At 33.1% G+C, this 25885-nt stretch overlaps 1 protein-coding gene across 8 annotated transcripts in view; it reads right to left on the minus strand.

The window, feature by feature from the left end:
• bun (TSC22 domain family member bunched) overlaps positions 1 to 25885 on the minus strand; it is a 118466-nt gene that overhangs the window by 77021 nt on the left and 15560 nt on the right. For 6 of the 8 annotated variants that reach the window (XM_086834756.1, XM_086834757.1, XM_086834759.1 and 3 more), the window contains exon 3: positions 52 to 792. The exons of 1 other annotated variant lie outside the window; for it this stretch is intronic. In XM_086834756.1, coding sequence (XP_086690882.1) covers positions 52 to 792 — 741 coding nt within the window. Of the gene's footprint in view, positions 1 to 51; positions 793 to 16019; positions 23469 to 25885 lie in introns of those variants that run through there. One more of the 8 variants, XR_015272127.1, reaches the window with a different exon arrangement.

Below are 25885 nucleotides of genomic sequence, written 5' to 3' on the forward strand. Positions count from 1 at the left end.
TAGGGGGAATTTAAAGCAGGCCGCAACCAGGAAAAGGATGGCGGAACCGACCTGTTGCAAGGAGTGGCCAATCCCATCTGCTGTGCATCACCGCAAGTGGCAGCCGCAGCAACGGCGGCAAGAACGCTGGCACACTCCAGCGGCGATCGTGTTTTGGGCACTTGCAAACGCTGGAAGGCAGGATCATAGCTGAAGGATATGCGGGAACTGGGGCCAGGATGTCCTGCTGGCATTCCGGACATCTGTGCCGACGATGACAGCGAGGATGTCTCCGGTGAACTGGCATAGAACGGTGAGTGTGGATAGGCATAGATCGAGGGACTGGCACTGAAAGCAGCTGCCGCCGCCGCTGAATTAATACCCGTGGCAATCCTTCCAGGATGAGGATTCAGATGTGGATGCAGTTGGTGCTGTGGACTATTCCCGGCACTTGTGGGTATAGGAATCGCACGACTCGCTCCTGTGCGGGTATATAGTGTTGGTGAAAACTGATCAATTGCCTCCTCGTAATCCTCATCGGTGCTGGAACCCATATACAGATTCGTATCACTGGCTCGGGCATTATGATTCGGATTCGTTGGCCACAAGGATTCGTCCACGCAGAAGGAACTTCTCCCCGACTGGGATTTGTTGTAGTAATAAAGCTGTGGGTTTAGGCGATGCATAAAGGCGCCGGGATCAACACTGAGTCCTCCGGCTCCTAATCCTCCTCCAACTCCTCCGATAATTCCAATGTGAGGATTACTAAAGGCCCGCTTCCTATTGCCACCAGGTATTGCGGAGGTGATAAAGCTGGGGTTTTGTTTTGGATTTTTTGATACGTTTTCGGTTTCGATTTTTGGAAAGCAAAAAGGTTTTGCGCGCGCAAATAAAACAAAAAAATAATATGTAAAAAAAAGAATATAGTTTAGAGAGAGGTGAAAGAAGCTTTTTTAGATAAATATTTATATATATTTTCCATTAGTTTTTCATTGCTGATTTTTCTCCAATTGAAATTAATATATAAATTTGATATATTTTTTGGGGTTTTTTGGGGGTGAGAAGGATTCGGTGCCGGGCAACAAAAGTCGATTTGATGTTGCTTCAATGAAGTGAGAGTTCGAGATGCGATTCGAAAGTGATTCGTTTTGGTGATCGGTGAAGAATCTGGTGAAGAATGCTTCTTTGTGGCACGATATCGTTGTGTTTTTCCTTTGTGTATATTTTGCTATCCATACATCTTTAGTATTGCCAATCTATTTTTCAATTTCCAATTTATTTTTTAAGAAAAGATGATTTATGATCTTGAACATAAAAAGTGGAGTGATTATATTGCTTTCCTTCCTCTCAAATCACTGAATTTTAATGTGGAAATCAAGATTGTGATAGAAACTTGTTTAAAATTCATATTTTTGTGAGGCAGGAGGAGCCACTCAGAAGGGTTCCTTAGCTTTCAAAAGCTAATTCCTTTAAGTTTTAGATAAATAATAGCAGCTTGTTCATAAAAAAGAGCTTGTGAACTTGGAAAATTACAACCATTTAGAGTTCTTACGCCTGAAGAAGAGCTAAATCAAATCTAGATATAGTCCGGAACCAACAACTTGCTTGAATAAACAAACCTATCAGGATAGTTCACATTTGGAATAAAAAAGAAACTTTAAGATCACAATCCATCAATAATTCTCAACGATTCAGTACAAATATTATCTAAAAAACATCAACCTTTTCACATTTAATTTACACATTAAGATACCCCCCCTGAATCTTTTTTAAAATCTCAGAAAAAAAGAGTGCAAACTGAAAAAAAGAAAAGCCCACTCAATTTCCACTTGATTTACGGCAAGACAACAACAAACAACATAGCCACATAGAGAAAATTATGATGCAACACATTTGCGGCAGCAACGTGTCGATGCGCTCCAGTTCTCAGCATAAACAACTCCTCCTCCCAGACAGCAAAGCAGCAAAAACAGCAAGCTGCAACACATGATGGATGTGGCATGCCACATGCAATTTATGCCTCGAAAATGAAAACTGGCAAAAAGGGGGAAAAAAAATATAACAAAAAACTAAATAAAACCAGAGAAAGATCAACCATTTTGTCAATTACGTTGTTGCCAATTAATCTCCTTAAATAGAGTACATTTCCTTTGGGATTTGTTTGATCTTTTTTCTTTTGCTTCAGTAGCAAAGTGACGAAAGCAACAAAGTTTGGTTTTAGTTTGATAATAAATAATGCATTTCCGGTGTGGAAATTCGAAGAAATCAGACAAGAGAAGCTACAAGAAAAAGTTTGTATACTTCCTATAAAAAATAAATGCAACTTTTGTAAGAACCCAAAGTCTACAGGTATTTTTTGTAACTCTGCAGAGTTTGTGTTGCTGCCGTGGGCAAAAATCAACAATAACAAATGAAGTGTAAAGAAAAAAAATAGGAAAGAGAACAACATTCAACCAACAAATTCAGCTGCAGTCTAGCCGCAATGGGAAAATGCGCTTTTCCTCCTTGATTATCCCCCTTTGGAAAATTCTGTTGCTGCCGGTTTTGGGTTTTGCGGTTTCCTTATTTTATTTTTTCAACTGCAGCAGAAAGTTGTGTCTCTTAATTGTTAATTTTCAGTTTTATGGAACTTTGTCTGTTCTTTACAACTATAAAAATTAAACTTTTAAAAAGGCAGCAACATTTTATTTCCGGGTCAAAAGGAAGTTAAGAGGAACTATAAAAAGTGGGAATCAAGATTGCAGAAAAAGAAAGAGTACAAAATCAGTTAATTAAGTAAAGAGAAAATATGGGTAAAAATATAATTAATAATTTCCTAATTAATACAAAATATTTTTTTGAAAAGGAAATCTCTATAAAACCAAGTTTTCATAAACTTCAACCTTTTTCCTCGCATTTTAAAATGTTTTTTTCAGGAAATGACTTTAAAATAATTATTAAAAAAATATTTTCACACATTCGTAATGCGCTTTCTTGCGAGGTTATTTGTGAGGTTTTCTCCAATTTACTAAAATCTCTTCCAATGAAAAAAAAACGTAGTGTCATCCTTTCAACAACTCAACAACTGAGTTGCCATCATCCTTTTCTTTGTTGAATTTCACATCTTGCATAATGGCAAAGTAGGAAAATTAGCATAAAATGAACAAATGAACAAAAAAAATAAGACAAAAAAAGCACGACCCTGTGTGAAAAACTATGGAAAACTATGACCAAAGAGCTGTCGAGTGCAATTTTGTTGTTATTTTCGTTTTTTATAACATTTTTTTGTTGTTGTTGTGGTTATTGTGACCTGGGCTTGCATTGTTAAGGCAGCAACAAATTAAATGCACATTACATGCAGCGGCAGCGGCTGCCTCAGCAGCATTTCCCTCCGCATTTTCATTTACCATTGTGTTTTTCCTCTGCTCAGTATGTCGCCCAACAACAACAGCAAAAAAAAAATCCAACAAGGAAATAAAAGTTTTCCACAAAAATAAAAAATAATTGAGAGAAAAACAACAATTTGCTGTTTGTTTTTGGGGAAAATTAGGTGAATGGAGCTCAGCTGAAAGAAAAACTGCTGCCGAGCGAGAGGGAAAAATGCCAAATCGGGAGCCTCGAAAACTTCGATCCGAGAGATAAGACCATCAACAAAAAATCGTTGAAAAGAAATTTTCCAGTCGGATTTTGTAGGAGCGGAGAGCGGGGGTATAAATTAATCGCTTTGCCGTTTTGTTTTTTCGCAGTTAAGTTTATCGGTGAATTTTCATCGCTTTTTACCTTGCACTCAAGCCAAGCCAAGTTGAAATTTATTTGCAAATTGTTTTTCTTGACCATTTCTATACTCGTGTGTATTTACGTAATTTTGGTTGTTGTTTTGCGGTTTTAATTCGGAAATTCGGCAGTTTGATTTGACAGCACAATTAGCTTGAAAGGACAGACAGACAGAGCAGAAAAAGGATTGCGCAAGCGAGGTAGAAGAGAAAGAAAAGTCAATGGAAAACTTGAAGAAAATTATGGGACAACAATGAAAAATTTAAAAAGAAATTTAGAAGATTTTTAAGTAGCGTTTAACTTTATACTTATGTAAGCTATATATTTAAGCTTTAAAATGTAAGCTATTTATTTCCAGAGAAAGATATTTTAAAATATATTTTTTGTATATGAAGTTGAGTAAAGATTTCACCCTTTAATTTGTATCCTCTTTCTAATAAATTATAAATTTTATCAAGTAAAAAAATCACTTTGTAATTAGTTCTCATTCCTAATTTATTATTTTAGCTCTCAATTTAATTTAAATAATTTAAAATCTGACAATTACTAACAAGTTTAAAGGTAACTTCATATAGTTTCCTTTCCACATGTTTATCAAAACTATAACTTCTGATTTATGTGTGTGTTTCAGGCAAAACTTTATTTACAAAGTTAGTTTGAGATGCATGAATAAATCATTTAAATTATTTAGATGCATGGTCAGACAGGGACAGCGATAAACACAGACAGAGATAGAGAGATAGGGTGAAATAGGAAAAAGAGTGAGTTAGGAAGATAGAGTAGAATGCATGTTCTGTTGATGAAAAGGCAGAGGGGGGAAAATGAAAGGTACTCACATTCACACATAAATAAAAGAAAACGGATTTAAAGTTGTCTTTTGTGGCTTACCTGCAAAGAAGAGGAAAAACATTTATTAGTTAATTAATTTATAAATCCATAAACACCTACTTATAGTTAAATTTTACATATGTTAAAAAAGTGTAAAAATTAAATTCCCCAATGTACTCTGCTTCGCTTTATATTTAAAATGTGTAAGCAGTTCATACACTGCTTTTCACAAGCAGTTGAATCACGTTAACACGATTAAACCGTAAGAGGGCGCCTTTGCCGCCTGTGAATTGCACTGCTTTATACAACTAAAGTTTTAAATCAATGGTTTTAAAACTCTCTAGCAAAGCACTATGATTTTTAAACGGTAGAGCAAAGAACAATTAAACTCAAACTGTATTGCAAGCAGTAGAGTGAAATGTAATGTTCAAGTAAAATATGATGATGTTTCGTGTACACCTGTAAAATACATTAGAGTATCTGTAAAACTTGTCTTCAGTTGATTTTATATTTTATCGAAGCTATTTATTATTATTTGGTGGATGTTCGATTGTATTTAAGTTTGCAGCATTAATTTTTTTAATATTTAACTGACCATATTTAGAAATTTTCATTAATATTATATATAAATATAAAATTAATATAATATATTATAATTTAAGGGATTTAAGTACTTTCATTTTGAATTGAAATAAAAGTATTAAGAATAATAAATAAAAGTAAACAACAAAAGCGCAACGCAATAAAAAATTTGCTTGTATTTTGTTGCCGCAGATTTTCTGCTCTCTTTAATTATTGTTTTCTTATTATTTGTTAATTTTTTTTCAAGCGCAATAACGAAAATTGGCAACAAATACAAAGAAGGCGATAATGTGCAATGCACAAAAGCAATCAATAACAATATAAAAAGAGATGGCAATAAGAAGGAGGGTAAGCAAGACAGAGAGCGAGAGAAGCCAGAAAACAATAACAAAACAAAAATCAAAACAGACGACAATAGAATGCAATTAGAAGACGCAGATAAAGAGAGAGAGAGGAGCACAGAGATAAAGAGTGTGAGCGAGAGAGGAAACAAATATAATTCACGTGTGTAAAAGCGAATCGTTGTAAGAGAGTAAAGCGAAGGCAGCGAGAGCGAAGAATTCTTCCAAGTGATAAGCCCCCCTCTCACGCTCTTCTGGTCTCTCTCTCTCCCTCTCTCTGAGAATCGATTGAGCATTTGTCGCATTTGTTTTGTTTTCCTTTTTTATTATGCCTTGTTTTTTTGTGCTTGTTTTTTTTTTTTGTCTTCTCTTTTTCCGTCTATAATAAAAATAGCAATTTGCGCACTATTTTTAAATGTTTTGAAAAATTGTTTAATTTATTTATTATTGTTGTTTTCCCTCTGTTTTCCCCATTTTGTTATTTGTCTGCTTCGATTTGTTGTTGCTGTCAATCACAGCGAAAGATATAAAAAAAACATTAAATACTCGCAGGTTTGATGTTTCTATACCTTTTTTAAATTGTTAATTTAATTTAATTAGATCCTAATATATCTAATATCCAAAGGGTAATTCTCGAATCTTAAGAATACTAAGATCCTTTAAAGATAGAAATATCTTTCATACTGTAAATTTTAACATCAAAGTGATATCTAAGTATCATAGATGCCAAAAGGTGCAAGATTCTAAAAAAAAAGTCCTTAAGTTTAAAAAACCTAAGGGTATTAGATACTAAAAGAAAATAGATAATAAAAGATCTGAGATACTAAAAGACCTGAGATACCAAAAGATCTTAGACAATAAACGATTAAAGATACGAAAAGATCTAAGATACTTATAGAAAAATCCTAAAAGAACCCTAAAGAACTTAAAAAATCACAGATCCCACAAGGTCTAAAAGAACCAACCTAAGATCATTAAAGATATAAGAGAACCCAAAAATTTCGGATCCTAGAAAAACATTTAAATAATACAATTTTTAAATCTTAAGCAATATCTCTACAGTCTAGTCTTACGATCAGAACACACACTTTGATCAATTCCAAAATATTTTTAAGTTTTTTATAATCACTTTTTATATATGAGATCCAAGTTGCAATCATCATAAGATCAATAACCCCACCCTTCCAATGACAATACCCCCTCGAATAGGGTAAACATAAAAAGATTTTGTGAACAACAAGAGAATTGGCGAATTGGAACCACCTCGCAAACACACGCCCCTTCCGATATCTCCCCATATACTATAATGTACAAGTATATACTATACAACACACTCATGACAATTCGCTTAAGCGCCTTGGCGCCAACTGACAAACGACAAAATCTATTATTTCTTTTTGTTTCTCCTTTTTTTTACTATTTTCTATCCATGTTCATGTATTGCATTTCGTTTAAAGCCCCGTACATATGTGTGGCTATATGACTGCGGAATTCACGTAAGACAAGCATAATCGATGGGCTGCCTGTTATCACAGAATTTCTTGACTTTTCAGCTGATAAGAGGAAGGCAAAAAAAAAAAGAAAGCGACAACGAAATAAAACAAAAAAAAAAAGAAAGAAACAGACATAAGCGTGCTGCAACCGGGTCGATTTTTAATTTCCCCAATTGATAAATGCGCCAAAAATATGATTTCATACTTTATACAATATTTCCGGGAAGCGATACAAAGCACATAAGAATATTTATCAAAATTATACAGAAAAAGTTTCAGAGTTTATTACTTAAGTTTGTGTCCAAATATTAAATTAACAATAAAGTACAAATCTGTACTAATATTAGTTAGTAACTAAACAAGATTAGCACAAAGTTACAAAACGTTGAAAACCTGACCATACCTAAAGTAGCAACTCAAATAGATACAAATAATAATAGTAATTTCCACAAAGCAAAGCATCTTTTATTTATAAAAAGGCAATAAATAAACAACATTCGACGACAACCCGGAAGCATTGTCATTAAATATTTACACAGTTGTAAAATTTTTGCAACTTTGCAAATTGTTTAATGAGTCGCGATCCCCACCTCCTAATAGCTGCCACAAATAAATCACCAATATATACGTATATAAATGTATATATATAGCTAAAGAATGCAGCACGAAAATGTTCAATCAATAGATCGTTTGCTGACCTCCATTTACCTTATTGGTTAATAGCAATTTTGCAATGGATTTCCTCGATGAACGAATTGCAACGAAATTCAAAGAAAATGTATTTCCAATTGATTTATGTTTTCTCCCTAGGGAAAAATTATGTGTTTCAAAAAGTACCCAGTGCGGAAACAAATTTGGCAATGATAAATTACCGATCCACAAGGCAGTGTAAAATATATTAATAATGAGAAACAGAGTACAATTATAAATAAAATAAAATGGAGTAATGTAGACTATGAGTTACTCTATAAATCTATAATATAGGATACTCTTAAAGTTATCATAACTAAGTCAAAAATGCATTAATTTGAATTCGGTAAACTTTCCTATGTTAGTTTTTGTTAGATTTATTAATCTGCATACTTAATCTAAAATTTCAAAAAATTAAAATTTTTGACAATTTTTACCCTTTTAAAATTTTGAAAAAAAGGGGAAAAAAATTCGAAAAAAAATTTCTCTCCAAACATGGCCAGATTGATTCCGGTTTTTATACTGATCAAGAATATATATGACTTATAGAGTCGGAAATTACTTCTTCCACTAGTTGTAAGCTTCGGACTAAAATTATAATACCCTGTAAGGGGTATAAACATCTAATTAATATACATGTCATTATTATATTTTAGTTATATTTCCCATTTGCTTTACATTGCCCGGAAATAATTAATTCAGCTTGCATTAATTATGTTTTCATCTCAAAAGGTATTATTGAAAATAATCAAGTATTTTTCCTGATTTTATTTAAATAATATTCTACAAAATAGTCCTCAAACTAATGGGTACAATTTTAATGAAAACGAAAGACATTGCCAGAAATGTTCATTTAATTGCATTTTTCTTCTTTGTGTTTATTTTGTTTTCATTTATCATGAGATTTTTCGTGTCCATGACAACTGCATGTGTCTTTTTCATTTTATATGTATATATATTGTTTTGTTGAGTGTGTATGTGCTTGGTGTCTCACTGACAAACAATAATTAGGCAAAGTAAATAAATTAAATTCACATTTTCGCGCGTGAAGAAAATTAATGCGGAATTAATGGAGCGTCAAGGCGTCTGCTTCTCACTTGAATCGTTTGAATCGCCGAGCCATATCCCCAGACTGCCCCCAGTGCAGACATATAGACATATATCCATCCGTTTCATTCAATTTGCCAAGTGTTTGGTTGCATTTTAATTAGTAATTTATTAATTGCCACTTTTGAGCAGTGCCAGACAGTGGCTGCAAGAGTGATTCAGTGGAAAATGGCCAAGACTGCAGTGCTAATTTTCAATGTGATTCATTTAAGGGGATAAAATAATAATTGATAAGAATTATGGTTTAAATTCGTAAGTTTAATAATTAATTTAGGGATTTAGGGAAATTTTCTTAAAAGTTTCCTTGATTCTCGTTTTTACTTGTTGATAAATCATAGACAAAATGGAAAACTATTGGGAAATAAGATTGGTATAAGTTCAGAGTATAAAAACGATGGCTTTTGAGTTAGTTACTGTTTTAAAATCGAAGCTAAGATATAATATGTATATATTTGTTCAATTTAAGAAATTTTAAACTGAATAGTTTGAAGTGAATTTCTTTTACATTGAGGAAATAAATCAATTGAGCCCAAAAAGACGCTCATGTTTATTATATTGATCGATCATATCTATGTCTACATTGATGTCTTTTGTACTGAAAATGATATATTATTTATACTTTAAGGGACAGAATTGGCTTTTTAACTAAATTGCAAGCTTGTAACTTAAGCAACTTTAATCTTTTCATTCTTTTTAAAGAATTAAGTTAACAAACCCACATTCTCCAATATAATATCTATCTTTCTGAGTAATCTTGTGCAATTGGAAACTCCTTAAAATTAGTCAAGAAGTCAAAGAAACTCCCTTCTTTTAATGAAAAAAAAACCCTCCACTTTCTGCCCACACAAAAGTGATTAACTTCCTGTGCCAATCTGCTTTTGAACTCTTTTTGTATTGGATGCCATGTGGGCGTTGTCAGTACCATGGAGAAGTGGAAGAAAAACAGCTGTTGGCTTCTGACTCCACACAGCTGCTTGATTATCCCCGCTGACTCAAATTAAAAAGAGGAGAAAATAATAAAAAATAATACAACAAATATTGCAAACAAAGGGGCAAACCCCAGAGAATCCACAGCCCAGGCATTTATGGAGTTTCTGTAAGTGGAAATCGCAGTATATACCAAGTATGATGACTAATAATCACACGCTTGCAGACAAAGAGAGACTACACTCTCTACACTTTATACACACTTCACACACTCTCTGCCTCAGCAAACAACAACAAACAAAACACAGTAAAAATGGCAAGGCAATGTAAACTAAAAACAAAAATAACAAGAAAGGAAGCTAACTTCGGCACGCCGAAGTTTATATACCCTTGCAGATAGAACTTCTATGAATAGGAATCCATACAATATAAATTATATATACTTGTGTTTAAAAACAATGAAGTAATACCTGCTTTCATTTCATTCACCTATACATATTATATTTGCAGTTTTACATTCACAGATTTGCATTTTTCCTCTACATCAAACGATCGTTTGTATGGCACCTATATGATATAGTCGTGCGATTTTTATGAAATTTTCCACAAAATTTAAGACTTATATAAAATGGCTATACCTCAAATTTGATGAAAATCAGCTGAAAACTAAAAAAGTTATAAATTTAATTGTATTAATTTCTCGATCGTTCCTATGGGAGCTATATGATATAGTAGTCCGATTTTCATAAAATTTTACACAAAATTTTAGAATAATATGAAATGGCTATATTTCAAATTTGATTAAATTCTGTTGAAAACTAAAAATGTTATCTCCACCGCGATTGTCAGTCTTCCGACAACAGCCACCGCCATTCTCATTCCGCTCAAATTTCTCGATCGTTCCTATGGGAGCTATATGATATATTAGTCCGATTTTCATAAAATTTTACACAAAATTGTAGAATAATATGAAACGGCTATATCTCAAATTTGATGAAAATCTGTTGAAAACTGAAAATGTTATACTTTTTAATTGAATTAATTTCTCGATCGTTCCTATGGGAGCTATATGATATAGTCGTCCGATTTTCATAAAATTTTACACAAAATTGTAGAATAATATGAAATGGCTATATCTCAAATTTGATCAAATTCTGTTGAAAACTAAAAATTTTATAATTTTTTTTGTAAAACTTTTCCGATCATTCCTATGACAGCTATATGATATAGTCGTCCGATCCGGCCCGTTCCGACATATATACGAGTGAGAGTATATAGAAGACTAACTGCAAAGTTTCATTCAGATAGCTCCAAAACTGAGAGACTAGTTTGCGTAGAAACGGACAGACGGACAGACGGACAGACGGACAGACGGACAGACGGACATGGCTAGATCGACTCGGCTGTTGATCCTGATCAAGAATATATATACTTTATATAGTCGGAGGTGCCTCCTTCACTGCGTTGCAAACTTCTGACTGAAATTATAATACCCTGCAAGGGTATAAAAACCGGCAAAATAGCTAAAAATGAACAAACACGAAGAGGCAAGCGCACAGACCCGGGACAAAGAAAAAACCGGCTTAAAACTATACATACATCAACACCAAAAAATAAATAAATATAACAACAAATGCAAAAAATAATACTTTAAAAGCAGTAACACAATATATATTGCATAAAGCTCGTGGATGTATATTTTTTCATTTTCATTTTTAATGATCGAAAAAAAGTTGCAAAAAAAGTTATTTTTATTTTTTTACTTCAAATGAAGTAGGAAAATTTCAACGAACTATTTAAATTTTTATTAACAAAATTTTCCAAAGAAAAAGTACGGCTTTTGGTCTTTAAATGCAATTGAATTATTTAAATTTATAGTTTATAAACTTATTTAATGAGTAATAATAAGAAAGAAATAATATTAAATGCTTTTTGTCTTTTGTTTTTATTTAGACCATTATAATTGCTAGATATTGTTAAATACCACCTGTAATAATCTGACAGTCACAATAAATATATAAATTAATTGTTTTTGCTTTCAAAATGTTTTCAAAATATAAAATATTTAAAAATAATTATATATTTCAGGGGAATTTCCCATACAATTGCGTGGGCTGAAAAGTTCCTATTCAGCGAAAGAAAATTCAAACTGACTCACAAGATATTAAGACATTTATTACTATAGAATATCTTTCTGAGCCAATTAAAATCAGCTTGAATCTGAAAAGATTCGACATAAAACTTGTTTTAATTAGTACAGAAAAAGTATAATCAAGAATTATGCAAACTGGCAGAGGATTAGGAAAAGAATGTGAAAGGAAAACAAGTTTTGCAAATAAAGATAAACCGAAATACAAAACTGATTTTTAAGATTTGATAACACAGAATTTTCTGCAAGTCATTCGCAATTCGCAGCTTTTACATTTATATTCAAAAAGATTTATTTTTATTATCTGTGCGACTTATAATCTTCGATAGAAAGTTGCCTTAAATAGAGGAGAACTGATTGCAAAGCAACCATAATGAATGGAAAGGCTAAAGAAAATTGATTAAAAATATATGAATGGAAGTGGAGGGCAATGCGATTGTAAATGCAGGCTGGCGGCAGTCCAAGCTACAAAACACTCGGCTTAGTGGAACGGAAATGAATCGGATTCCTATAAGGCGCACAACAAATAGTGTGTGACTCAGAGATAAAGGCAACTCAATAAGGAATAATAATAATAATCATATTCTCTAAATAAATATGTATATTTTTTCCATCGGGTTCGATGACCTGACCCTCCTCCTCCTCCTCCTCTAATGAATTGGCAAATTGGGTGACGAAACAAGGAGGAAACCCTTCCCATAACAAACCGTATTGGGTCAAAACAAATGCTTGATTAGAGAAATGCATTTTGTCACGCACATTTTTTTGTTGTTTTGGTTTTGGTACCGCTTTTGTGGGTTCATCACCTTCCTTTTCCTCCCCCCCCCCCCCCCCCATTGGGTGGGAGTGGGGAGACTTTGCTAGTCGCCGACACGCTTATTAAGTCTTTCTCTCCACATTCGCACACTTGTGGATTTGAGGTCAACAAAAAGCTAGCAGAGGCGGTAGTGGCAGTCTGGGGCAAAATGCGTCAATCTAAATACGTCAATCTGCTCTGGGCAAACGAAGGGTTCATTCACATGCCTTATTGAAATATTGCCTTTGTAAACTAGACTTTCTTAGAAACTTCTGTTTACAGTTGCCCACTGGTTCTTACTTGTAAAACAGAAATGATAATTTAACAATATTATACCTGCCAATTTATAGGGGAAACTTTATGGGGATTTATTTAAAGAACCATATTTATTGTTGGATAAGTATTTTGATCGGCTTAACAATAGAAAGCCATAAGAGATAGATAATTTTTAGGTTCTGCTCTCTAACAAAGTTTTAACGAATTTTTTATTTACAAAAATTTAAAGAAATGAGAACAGGAGCACTTTCCACTCAGTAGCGAATGATAGATTTTCACTAATTTTCTATTTGAATAAAATAAAATGGAATGAAAAGAAAAGAAACTGTCACAAAAGACCCATTTATTTATAAAACTTCTGCTTTTTACAAATAATACTGTTTATACATTTTATTTTCTAGGTTGTTTCATTTTCAGTGGTTTAAGAAGCCTCAAGTTTAAAGAAAAAGGAAAAGAAAGATTCATAAACTTTCTTAAAATTTCTTCCAGAAGCACTTGCTATCACTTAATCCTTGTAAAACACTTTACAAAAGTTGACGAACCATCCGTTAATTCCCAATGAACTTTTTAACGACCTTTTTTTTTGTTCCCCAGGCGAACGCCCCCGCAATCTGTGTGAATATTTGCTAATTGATGGAAAGGTGCAACTTAAAAAAAAAGATGTAAACACTTTTTTACACTTTTCCCCTGTCTGCATTTTGCAACTTTCACGTTGCCGTCGCTGCCGCCACTTTTCGCCCAACAAAACACCATTTGACATTTTCTTCAGTTTCTTCCCCCATTTTCCCTCGTGTTGCTTTTTATTGATTTTCGTTTTGAGTAACTTTCCAGCTGCTGAGGCAAGTGGAAATTGCGTTTCAGTTCAGTTCCGAGCCTTCCCCCAAAATGCAAATCCATAATCAACTTTATTTGCAGTACAAACAAACACACACACCCATACACACACGGTAATAATAATAACTTTGCTTTTTCCCAACCGTGTTTTGGACTGTTATTTTTTTCGCTGTCAAGGTCGTTCTTCGATAGCGTGGCACCTCCCTCTTTCTTCTCATGCCCCAAGCTCATCCCCCTTAAAGTTCTAGGTTCCGGCAACAGTTTACTTTTTGCCTAGGCAGGCATTTCCCGTATTTTCCAACAGAATTGTGTTGTTATTTTCACTTATTTATTATCTGGCAATAACAATATGGATAGAATGGGAAAAGGGTTTCTTGAATTGTAGAGGAAGGTACAACTTGATTTGTTTACTGGCAAGTTCAGTGAAAAGTATTCGTTATCCTAGATCTAGAATATCTTAGGAAAAGAACAAGTTGTATTAAATGGGTTTAGTTGAATAAGTAACAATGATCAGTAAGTATCTATGACTAGTAAGTAACTATGATCAGTAAGTATCAATGAACATTAAGTAACTATGATCAGTAAATAACTATGATCGGTAATTAACTATAATCAGTAATTAACTATAAGCAGTAATTAACTATAAGCAGTAAGTAACTCTAATCAATAAGTATCTATGTGCAGTAAGTAACTATGATCACTAAGTACTTATGACAAGTAAGTATGTATGTACGGTAACTAACTTTGAACACTAATAAACAATGACTTGCATTTAATGACTTGGATTTAAACTGAAATTTAATTAGAAACTTTAAAAAGGAACAAGAAGAAGAACAAAAATAATTTTGTTTGCTACGGTGCTTAAGTACACTGGTTGAGAAGCGCAGAGGAGGGCACTTTTTTGAGAGATAGTGAATGCGAGGAAAGTATTATTTTTGAGAGAGAGTAAAAGAGAGCAAACACAATTTGGTTTTTTGAGAAGTCTCAATTTTTTTATTTGGAATAATGAGAATTTGAATAAGTAAAAAAATATGTGTAAAATCCGTAAAATTGATTAAAAATATAACATACTGACCCTTGGTTTCTTTTCTTTTTTATACCCTTGCAGTCAGAAGTTTGCAACGCACTGAATAGGAAATTGTAACTTTTACAGTTTTTAACATATTTTACTTAATTTAATTCAAAGCTATCTTTTATTTTTATAGAATTTCGTTTTTAGTTTGAAAATCGGAATACCAAATAATATAACTACCAGAGAAACGCTTGTTAAATATAGTGTATCAGTGAGTATCTTTCAACAGTAAGTAACTATGATCAGTAATTAACTATGATTAATAAGTATCTATGACCAGTAAGTAACTATGATCAGTAATTACCTACGAGCAATAAGTAACTCTGAACAGCAAATATCTATTACCAGTATCTATGATCAGATACTAACTTTGAACACTAATAAACAATGACTTGCAACTTTTGTAAAACAACACATTTCTGAGACATGGCCGGCAGAAGTCACTTCATTCTGGGGATGTTAGAACCAGTTGAGAATCATATGTTCATATGCGAGATTTTGGAACAAATTTAAGAACAAGCTATTTTAATGAAACCATGGAGTTGTTAAGATTAATTTATAAAATTCAGTTATAATAAATTCAAATTACTATTAAAATCATATATAACAATCTTCCTTTGCTTAAAATTGAGACCCAGGGAACTTCAGCAATCCAACAAACTAATTCCATTCCCTTAAATTTGGCCTCGTTTGTTAGTTCGATTTTGGTTTTTGTTTACATCCCAAACTCATGTCCGAAAATTTGTTGATGGAAGGGGCTCCGTCCTTTGTTTTGCCAAAAATATCAAATTAAGTTTGACATGCAAAAAAAAGGCTAATAAAAATGAACTCAGACAACTTTTTGGCACTGTACGGAGAACTGACATGATTAAATGAAAAGGAAAGAAAGTTAATTAATGGTCATGTCTATTCAGCAATATTTTGAAAGGACTCGATTCTGGTAACATTTTATAAAGCAAACAAACTTGGTGTCTTTCAATGCAATTTAATAAATGTACTTTCGCTTTTTATTGAATTTCGCAGTTATTGAATAAGAACAGAAAGAAATTGATTTATATCTTTACAATTAATTAAATATCATTTAAAATTCATAGCAATTCTGGTTAATTGGTCTAGAGTCTTAAAAGACTTGTTTCTAATAGCTAAATTAATAGTTTTTTACACTAATTCCTGTTCTTTGCGGTGTGTAGGATTTCTTGTTCTACATGCATTAATGTTATTGAAAGAAATAAATGCACTTGTACCTGGTACTTAGTACCCTTAAAGGTGTTAAATCAGCGAAGGCGTCGAACTTGTCAGCCGCATTAAATTCATTAAATTTAAATAAATTCCCCAAGATATTCGGGACATGCTCAATCTGTAGGAGGGTTTTGTATGAGAAATTGCCGTTTTGCATTCTGGGCACATAAACTCATTCAATTGATTGCGATTATTGACCCACTGTGGGTAGAATCACACCAGCCACTTGGCAAAAGAATCATCAAGGGAAAGAGCTGATGGGGGAAAGAGTGTCTCTGTGGCTGCTATCTTTCGCGGACCGTAGAAATTTATGAGCAAATAAATATGCCTGATATTGTTTGCTGTTCTCCTTCCTTTGCCTTAGCCTCATGCCTTTTATTCTATTTTCGATTCTTTGTTATTCTTGACTTTAGCATTTAAATCATGTGCTCTGGTCCTGCCACCTTTCCCTCGCTCTCCTATCTATAAGATCACAGCCAGCCAGCCAACTGACGTCTATCAATAATTTCGTTCTTTATTTTCGGGTTTGACTTTTTCCCCATTGCCACCGACTGCCTCTCTTTTGGGTTCGCCGCTTTTGCTCTGCACTTTTTTAATTTGGTTTCTTTGCTTTTTCAACTCAATTTGACTTGCAAATATGTAAGGAGTCAATACCCAAAGTCAAAGCCAATCATCAATCAATCAATCAGACGATTCGAGTGCATGAAGAGGCGCCTATAAATCAATAAAAAGGCGTTTCACGCTCTGTCAAGGTTTCAATTTTCTGCTTTTATGTTGTTCTTTTTATTTTGCAGCTAACATTTTAAAACAAGGGAGAAAAGTGTCAAATTTACACACAACAAAAATGTATAAAACTGTGAAATTTACTTGGAAAATGAAGTGATTGGTATAGAAATTTTTGTAACTATGATATTCCAAGAACTCTTATTTAATATAACTTATAACTTATAACTTATAACTTATTGAGCTTAAGATTCCCAACTTTATGTTTGGATATCGTATTGTATTCATGGAATACAATAAATTATATTTTATAGTTATATATTATTAATGTAATATATTAATATTAAATGTATATATCATAATTACTTATCAGTTCTGAATTTCCCAAACATGTAATTGCCTCTTTAATTCTTTGTAATAATTTAATAACCTATATGATTATAATATATTCTCTGATAGCTTCTATAAAATACTTAGTTTTTTCGTGTGTAGAATATACAAAAAATAATAATTTGAAACAATCAAGAGTAGGCATAATCTCTGAGGTATTCCCTCTGCTGGCGTTTCGCATTTAATTGCGAGCGTTAAAAGTTCCGTTCTCGTCACTTGGAAACACCTGTTCAGCATTTCAGTTCGCCAACACAGTGGGGCAGGTTGTGAGTCGTCAGGTTCTTATATTTTTTTTCAATTCTTATATTGATTAGAGAGAGCGAAGAGCCAGCCACACACTTTGTTAATATTCTCGCCTGGCAACTAAAAGGGAATTTTTCTGATTCACATGGAAATGGAAATGGAATTTGCTTTGATTTATTTATGGAATATTTGAGGCAAAAATAGATGGGCAAGTGATTTGTACTTGGAGGATGTTTTGGTAAACATTTTGAATCTAAGTAAATATAATTAACAATTAATTTAACAAAACAAATTGCTTCTAATTTTTTGAGCTAAGTTAGTGGAAAATTTTATAATAATAAATTATTAAGCTTTCACACACATTTGGCTTTTGGCATCAGTGGGTTAAACATCAACTTGGAAAGGGGGCAACATTGTTGCACTCACCGAACGGCAACCCATTCCCAAAGATTATCCGAGAAAACGCAGCTCGTGGCGTTAAATAAGAAAACAAACAAAAACGACAGCCACAGACAAAAAATAAAAATAAAAAAATAAATAGAATAAGGTGCTAAAAATGATGGCGCGAAAAAATAAAACAAATTACTAAAAGAGAAGCAAAAAATTTAAGCTAGAAAATTATGTGCAGAATTTGAGAAGTTGTTGAGGATGTAATTGAATTCGAATTTTTAAAATTCAATTTAAAGAGAGTGAAAAATAATGTATTTCTAAAAATCAATATTTAGGAAATAAATTTTGATCAGTTATAACACTACTTTTTAATGAAACAAATATTAAAATTGTTCCAAAATGACATACATTTTAAAAATTATATATTTAAAATTTAAACAAAAATTGAGCAAATATTCAAAACATAACTAAAGGGTTTTGTTATAATAAAGAGCTGCCTGAAAACATGAATTAAGTCTAATTTATTTCATTGAGTTTAATCAAGGCGCGAAGAAGAAGAGACAGAAGACTATCTCTCCCAGTCTCTCACCCACTCTTTTTCTCTCTCTCTCTCCCTCCCTCTCTCTCTCTCTCTCTCTCTCTCTCTGTCTTTCACAAAAAGCATGAGAGAGGAAATAAAGAAAAAATGCCACGCGCAGCAGAGTTTATTTTTAAACAACAACAACGCATTATAATGAAGGCGGCGGCACCAGCAGCAGCGGCAACAGCAAGAGCAACAACAATAATAATAACTATAACAACAACAAGAAGTGAAATAGTCGCACATTGATAGGCGATGCTTGATAGCAACAAAATGGGGAGGTGGCAGGGGGGAGCTGGCTGAGTGGGTGCGGGGGAAAAGTGGGAGGGGGGCGGCATCAACTGACGATGGTCGTATAAAAATCAACTTCAATATTTGTGTCTATTTTTAGACACAAAACGACTGCCATTGTATGTGTGTGTGTGTGTGTGTGCGAGTGTGTGTTGGGTGTGTGTGAGAGAAAATGAGAATGCCAGCGAGCGTGGGGGAATGCCGGAGAGGAAAGTCAGAGAGAAAGACTGCTTGTTGTAATGCGCCGGCCAACGATCGCGTTGCACTACCAACAATAACAACAATCACAACAACAACCACAACAACAATAATCACAACACACAATTACAATTACTGCAAAAAGCTCTCAGCAATGCGTGCGTGTGTGTGTGGGAGAGAGAGAGAGACAGAGAGAGTATGGGGGCAGTGTGCGTGAGATTTGGAGACGAGACGCCACACAGACAAAACGACGTCAGACGTCTCTTTGATACCCAGCATTTTTGAAATTCCAAGGTATATTAACATATTTTGAAAAGTATTTAAAAAATGTTTGTTGAATATTTTATATAATATATCGGATAACTAACATACCCTTGTATAAATTATTATTACCTCAAACTATCTGGTTTTCTGATCATGATAACAAAAATGAATTTCTTTCTAAAACAAATTTTCTTAATATCCAGTACGGCTAACCTATTTTTTATACTAACTACACATGCTTTACTACTTTACAAGCTTTAGTTTGGTGATTTTAAAAGGTAATAACCAACAGAAAAACCTATTTTATTCTATTCATTTCCCAAAAATATTTTTAAAACCTGTTTAGTTAAACCAACAAACAAAATCCGAATAAAACCATTAACTTTGTTTTACAGACAAATTTAAAATATTATAAATTGATTACTGTTTAATCTATAAGCTATGTAACTCAAAAACAACGCAATATTTTACATAAATCAATATTTTTCAAAACAATTTTCAAACTGTTGAATATATATTTTATCATGACACTAAACTTACAGCTATTGTTGTTGTAAATCGACCTGTATGTTATAAATCGTTTTGTAAATTATAACTATTATTACTAAGTTTAAAATTCCCTCGAAATTCCATTAAAAATTTCCACATTTATCGTAATAATGGTAATTATAAATACAAGTTAACAAATCATTTGCACTCATTCCAATTTTCATCATCAATTAGAAAGTTGTTGTGGCGCCTAGATTAGCACACCCGTGCACACCCCACCCATCTCCCCCACTTCTTACCGAGCATCAAATTTCCCAAACGAAGGTCAAGCTGTGTTTTTGGTTTTGTTACATTTTCCTGACACACCGCCGTAAAGCGAATTATTTCCAGTTTTTACTACATTTCGTTACTTATTTTTTTGTATTTTTTTACATCACAATATTTCGCCGCACTTGGGCAGCGAGCGAGTAAGTGCGCAGCGCATAAGGCGAAGCTCATTTTAGCGTAAAGCGTGGCTTTTATGTAAGCTAAAAAAGGGGGAGGGAAAGCGGGCAGAATGCAGGGGTTAGACAGCGTCCCCCCATATGGCGCATTTTCAGATGAAAACGAGACGAAAATAAATAGAAATGTATGCTTGTGTAGGGGTAATGCATTATGAGGAAGTGAATGATTTAATTTTGCAAAAGCTGTTTTGGGACTTTGTTTAATGTTAGGGGGAAAAACCATGAAAGATCAGAAAGCTATAATGTCACAAGTGTTCTCATAAAATTGTATCAAAGCTTAAACTTCAGACCAAAAACAATCATATTATTTAATAATATATTTATAATATTTCATAAATACCAAATGCAACCCAAACTTAAACAAATACTATACCATATTACCATATTACTTATTTAAGCTTTGTTTATATTCAATTCAATCTAAGGAATCCCCATTAGGTCTTGTTAGACTACAATTTAATCTTAATAGTCCAAGTGCATTGACTAAGTTGTTTACGTTTTTATAAGAAAAACACTTGAGACCCAGTGAGTAAGGTTTCCATACGTTCATGCATTTTTCTAAGTAACAGAAATTAGTATTGCAAATTATCTATAACGCTAAAAGAAAGTCTGATAATAGGGTTCAATAATACTGTGTTCAGTTAACAAAAATTTATATAAAATAGTCACTAATTCTTTTAAAATAATAACCTTAAGATCCCTTTACCGTATTAAAATATTAAACAACTTCTTAGAAAATAATGACAAAATTTCGCAAATGTATTTGGTCCACCCAAAAAAATCAATCTTCCTAACCTCCCAAGTTCTGTTGTCTCAGCTGTTTGGTTTGGTTTTTATATCCAGATATGCAGATACATTTGTACAATCTGTTGGCTCGACAAGTGCGTTTGTGTGCGGTTACAATTTGTTTTAGGCAAACACAAATACACACACTTTCCTAGATAATTTAGATAAACAATTGATATACGAGAACAGGCCGGCAGCTTTTGTTTTATTTTATTTTTTTGCTAGGGGAAAAGGGAGACTCCAAACTGGTGGCTTTCCATCCTGATAAGGCTAAATCCCAAACGGAAGTGACAACCGCGTCAGCAGGCTCTTGAGCGTGAAAATGAAACAGTAAGTTCTTTCCTTAGTAGGTCAAATGCGTCAAAAGAAGACAGGCATTAAAAAAGCAAAACAGGCAGCAGTTTTGGCCAAGGAAAAGTAGCAAAAGTAAGATATATATATTTTGGCTCATGTGAGGCGGGAATGTTTTTGACCTTGTGGCAAAAAATAAATACAAGCATTTTCAATATTTTCATTCCTTCGCAAAAAAAGAGATTTTTCTGCAAAAAGCAAACCAAAAACTGGAAGCGCCAAGCAAATGGAAAAAGGAGGTATCGGTTTTGGCCATGGTATATGATTTATTACTAAAAGAATACCCTATAAATATTTGAAATGAGGGTTTCATTTGATTTTAAATGAATAAATGATAGAACTAAATTTACCAAAACATGTATAAGAGATGTCCAGGAATATCCAAATTATTTTGAATTTAAAGTTGAGGGTATAAAAGGTAAAATAATGTTAATGTTTTCATTAAAACTAGAGCATTTCCCAGTCTCATATATTTGCAAAAATTATTTAATTTGCCATTGGAAATCTGAGCAGCGGAAAACCTCGAGCAGGTGTCTGATAATTTCTTTATGATTGTTCAGTTCATTTCAGAAATCTGACAACGAAGACAGATATACCTTTCTATATGACTTTGACATAGATTTTAGCGTCGCTTTGCAAGTACAAACAATAATTACTCTGTGGAGCAGGGTTCTTTCTCAGTTTGTGGCTACTTTTTTATTCATATTTCAATTGTTATTGTTATTTTTTGTCGTACATATATGTTTATATATATGTATATTCCCGAATGAATCAACTCCGATTGAAGAAGAGGAGTGAGTAATTGACAAAGCATTTCTTGGCGCCTCCCATTACGGAAGTTCACTTCGCGAGGTCACTCACTGAAATCCAAGAACAGACCCAGGCCTAACCTCCCCCCTTTTTCCCAGCTCCTGTTTCGGGTGTCTTTCAATTATTCTAAGTCGGTCAATGTCAGGCACGCGTCAAGTTAACATTTCGATATATATATATATATATAACATATATGTATTTGGGAATATATATATGGTTATTGTTGGGCCCTGCCTTGAACGCGATTTTAACAACGCATGAGGTAATCCCACATACAGTGATATGCCATATAGTTTCATGTTTCCGGAGGGGATTTGGACACAGGTAAAAGGTAAAGGTGTCTCCTCCACCACCTTCCTTCTCTTATCAGGTTCTTCTTCCCGTTGGATGCGATGACGCACCAGGCGGAAGACACACTGTTGGAGGATTGTTTCGAGGCCTGGAGGAGACCGGCTGATCGAACGAGTCGGTCGCTGGCCTCTGGACAACCAAAACCAATTGCAGTAAATCTGTCAATTAATATCCAGAGAAGTCGGGACTGAGGCGGTGAGTGAAACATTGTTATGCATAAAATATAGCAACAAAGTCCGGAAAAGATATGCCAAAAAGTTGCGAAAAAAAAAAGAAGAAAGACAATGGCCCAAGGCTCATGTGATGGGTATAAAAATTAAATCTTGAAGTGCTAAGAAAGAGAACCCAAGGTTTAAGTACAGTGATATTTTGCAGAAATATTAAGATAATAATCTGGGTAGATAGATTGAAGATTATAGATGTTGCCAATAATGAAAATTATTATAAAACCTTAAAAACTTTATGATAGCTTTAGAGAATCTAACATTTTCTAAATAATATAAGGTGGTATCTCGCAATTTATTCGTAGCTTTATTGTTTCCATAGATAAAAATAATCTATAAATTCTTTTTAAAGAACAACCACTGTATTTAAAACTAAGAAACCACGAACAGAGAACGTAGAGAACATTGTCAGCAGACATTCTGCATAAAATATTCAACTTTATAGAGAGAATTTTCTTGATTACTTCTGCCCGACTAATTGACAGCTTGGACAATGGCAAAATTAGCTTTCTGCGAATGTGTGTGTTATGAGTACAAGTTATGAGCTCAGCTCATGGATGATGATGACAACATTTGACCATGGGGGCCAAGTCGGGCATAAGAAGTTAATGGAATTTATCTTTTGTCATAAAAGTTATTTAAATATTGCAAAATTCTTGGTAAGCAAACAAGAATTTATATTCCAGATGCTTGCGCTAGAAGCAAAACAACGGATTTATATTGTAGCAATAAAAATTCTTTGATTTAAAGCGAATACTGATGATTAATCAGTACAGATTTTGAGGTTTCTTGTTGATGAAAAATAATAGCTCAAAGAAGCTGGGGTCGAAAAAATTTTTCTTTTGAAATTTGAAAGCTGGAATCGTTTGCCCATCGTTTGCCCATGTTTGCCCACCTTTTACTTTTTTTTGCCCACGTCCAGTTTTGAAAATATTCGACTTTGAAAATTTTCATCATTTTTCGAAAAACCAAAAGTTGACTTTTTTCAAATTTTTTTTTTTGAAATCGCAATAACATCGTTTGCCCACGTTTGCCCACCCTTTAGAATTTTGAAAAAACTTCAAGTTTAGAAAATTTTCAAAATTGTACTGGGAAATTTTGAATTTTAAAATTTTGAAAACTGGAATCGTTTGCCCATTCGTTGCCCATGTTTGCCCACCCTTTACTTTTTTTTGACCACGTCCAGTTTTGAAAATATTCAACTTTGAAAATTTTTCAAAATTATAACGTTTGCCCACCCTCTAAAACTAAATATTTTTAACAAAGAACGTTTGCCCACCTCTTAAAACTAAATAAAATCGTTTGCCCACCCCTTAAAATTAAATATTTTTAACAAAAAACGATTGCCCACCTCTTAAAACTAAATAAAATCGTTTGCCCACCCCCTAAAATTAAATATTTTTAACAAAAAACGATTGCCCATCTCTTTAAACTAAATAAAATCGTTTGCCCACCCCCTAAAATTAAATATTTTTAACAAAAAACGATTGCCCATCTCTTTAAACTAAATAAAATCGTTTGCCCACCCTTTAAAATTAAAAAATTTCGTTTGCCCACCCCTTAAAATTAAATATTTTTAACAAAAAACGATTGCCCACCTCTTAAAACTAAATAAAATCGTTTGCCCACCCCCTAAAATTAAATATTTTAAACAAAAAACGATTGCTCACCTCTTAAAACTAAATAAAATCGTTTGCCCACCCTTTAAAATTAAAAAATTTCGTTTGCCCACCCCTTAAAATTAAATATTTTTAACAAAAAACGATTGCCCACCTCTTAAAACTAAATAAAATCGTTTGCCCACCTCTTAAAACTAAATAAAATCGTTTGCCCACCCCCTAAAATTAAATATTTTAAACAAAAAACGATTGCCCACCTCTTAAAACTAAATAAAATCGTTTGCCCACCCCCTAAAATTAAATATTTTTAACAAAAAACGATTGCCCATCTCTTTAAACTAAATAAAATCGTTTGCCCACCCCCTAAAATTAAATATTTTTAACAAAAAACGATTGCCCATCTCTTTAAACTAAATAAAATCGTTTGCCCACCCTTTAAAATTAAAAAATATCGTTTGCCCACCCCTTAAAATTAAATATTTTTAACAAAAAACGATTGCCCACCTCTTAAAACTAAATAAAATCGTTTGCCCACCCCCTAAAATTAAATATTTTAAACAAAAAACGATTGCTCACCTCTTAAAACTAAATAAAATCGTTTGCCCACCTCTTAAAACTAAAAAATTTCGTTTGCCCACCCCTTAAAATTAAATATTTTTAACAAAAAACGATTGCCCACCTCTTAAAACTAAATAAAATCGTTTGCCCACCTCTTAAAACTAAATAAAATCGTTTGCCCACCCCCTAAAATTAAATATTTTAAACAAAAAACGATTGCCCACCTCTTAAAACTAAATAAAATCGTTTGCCCACCCCCTAAAATTAAATATTTTTAACAAAAAACGATTGCCCATCTCTTTAAACTAAATAAAATCGTTTGCCCACCCTTTAAAATTAAAAAATATCGTTTGCCCACCCCTTAATTTTAAGTTTTTATTATAAAAAACGTTTGCCCATGTCTTAAAATTAAATATTATCGTTTGCCCACCCCTTAATTTTAAGTATTTATATTAAAAATAGTTTGCCCATGTCTTAAAATTAAATATTATCGTTTGCCCACCCCTTAATTTTAAGTATTTATATTAAAAAACGTTTGCCCAACTCTGAATATTAAATAAAATCACTTAATGTGTTATGTTTACAATTGTTAAATCCGTAATATCGGTTGCAGAAAGTACTTGTTACGAAAAAAAAGCAAATATTACAAAATTATTATAAAATCTGGTTTGGAAATGGTTCAAATTGCTACGTTATAAAAATTCTACTAAAAATTTTACAATTTAATTTTTCCGTTTTTTAATTTTGCATAAAACATACCAGCTATGGCCGAAAAACATCTAACGACAGGTGCCAGGACAAAAAAACACTACTGCCTCAAACATGTTGCAGACAGAGTGGCGGCCATACGATATAAGTCGTTGTTGCAGAATTGTGATCCCGAAACTTTATGATTTCTACCGCCTATCTGACGCCAAAATTTCAGTGGAATTTTTCTTACAAAGTTTCACGCATCAATGATCGCAACCGAGAGTCGTCTGGGAAGACTTCATGTGGCGCCTTTACGTCTATTATTTAGTAGTATTTACATATATAGATCCCTGTATTCT

Source organism: Drosophila serrata, unplaced genomic scaffold (genome assembly GCF_035046125.1).
Source record: "Drosophila serrata isolate PLE 108 unplaced genomic scaffold, ASM3504612v1 contig_275, whole genome shotgun sequence".
Taxonomy (NCBI): Eukaryota; Metazoa; Arthropoda; class Insecta; order Diptera; family Drosophilidae; genus Drosophila; species Drosophila serrata.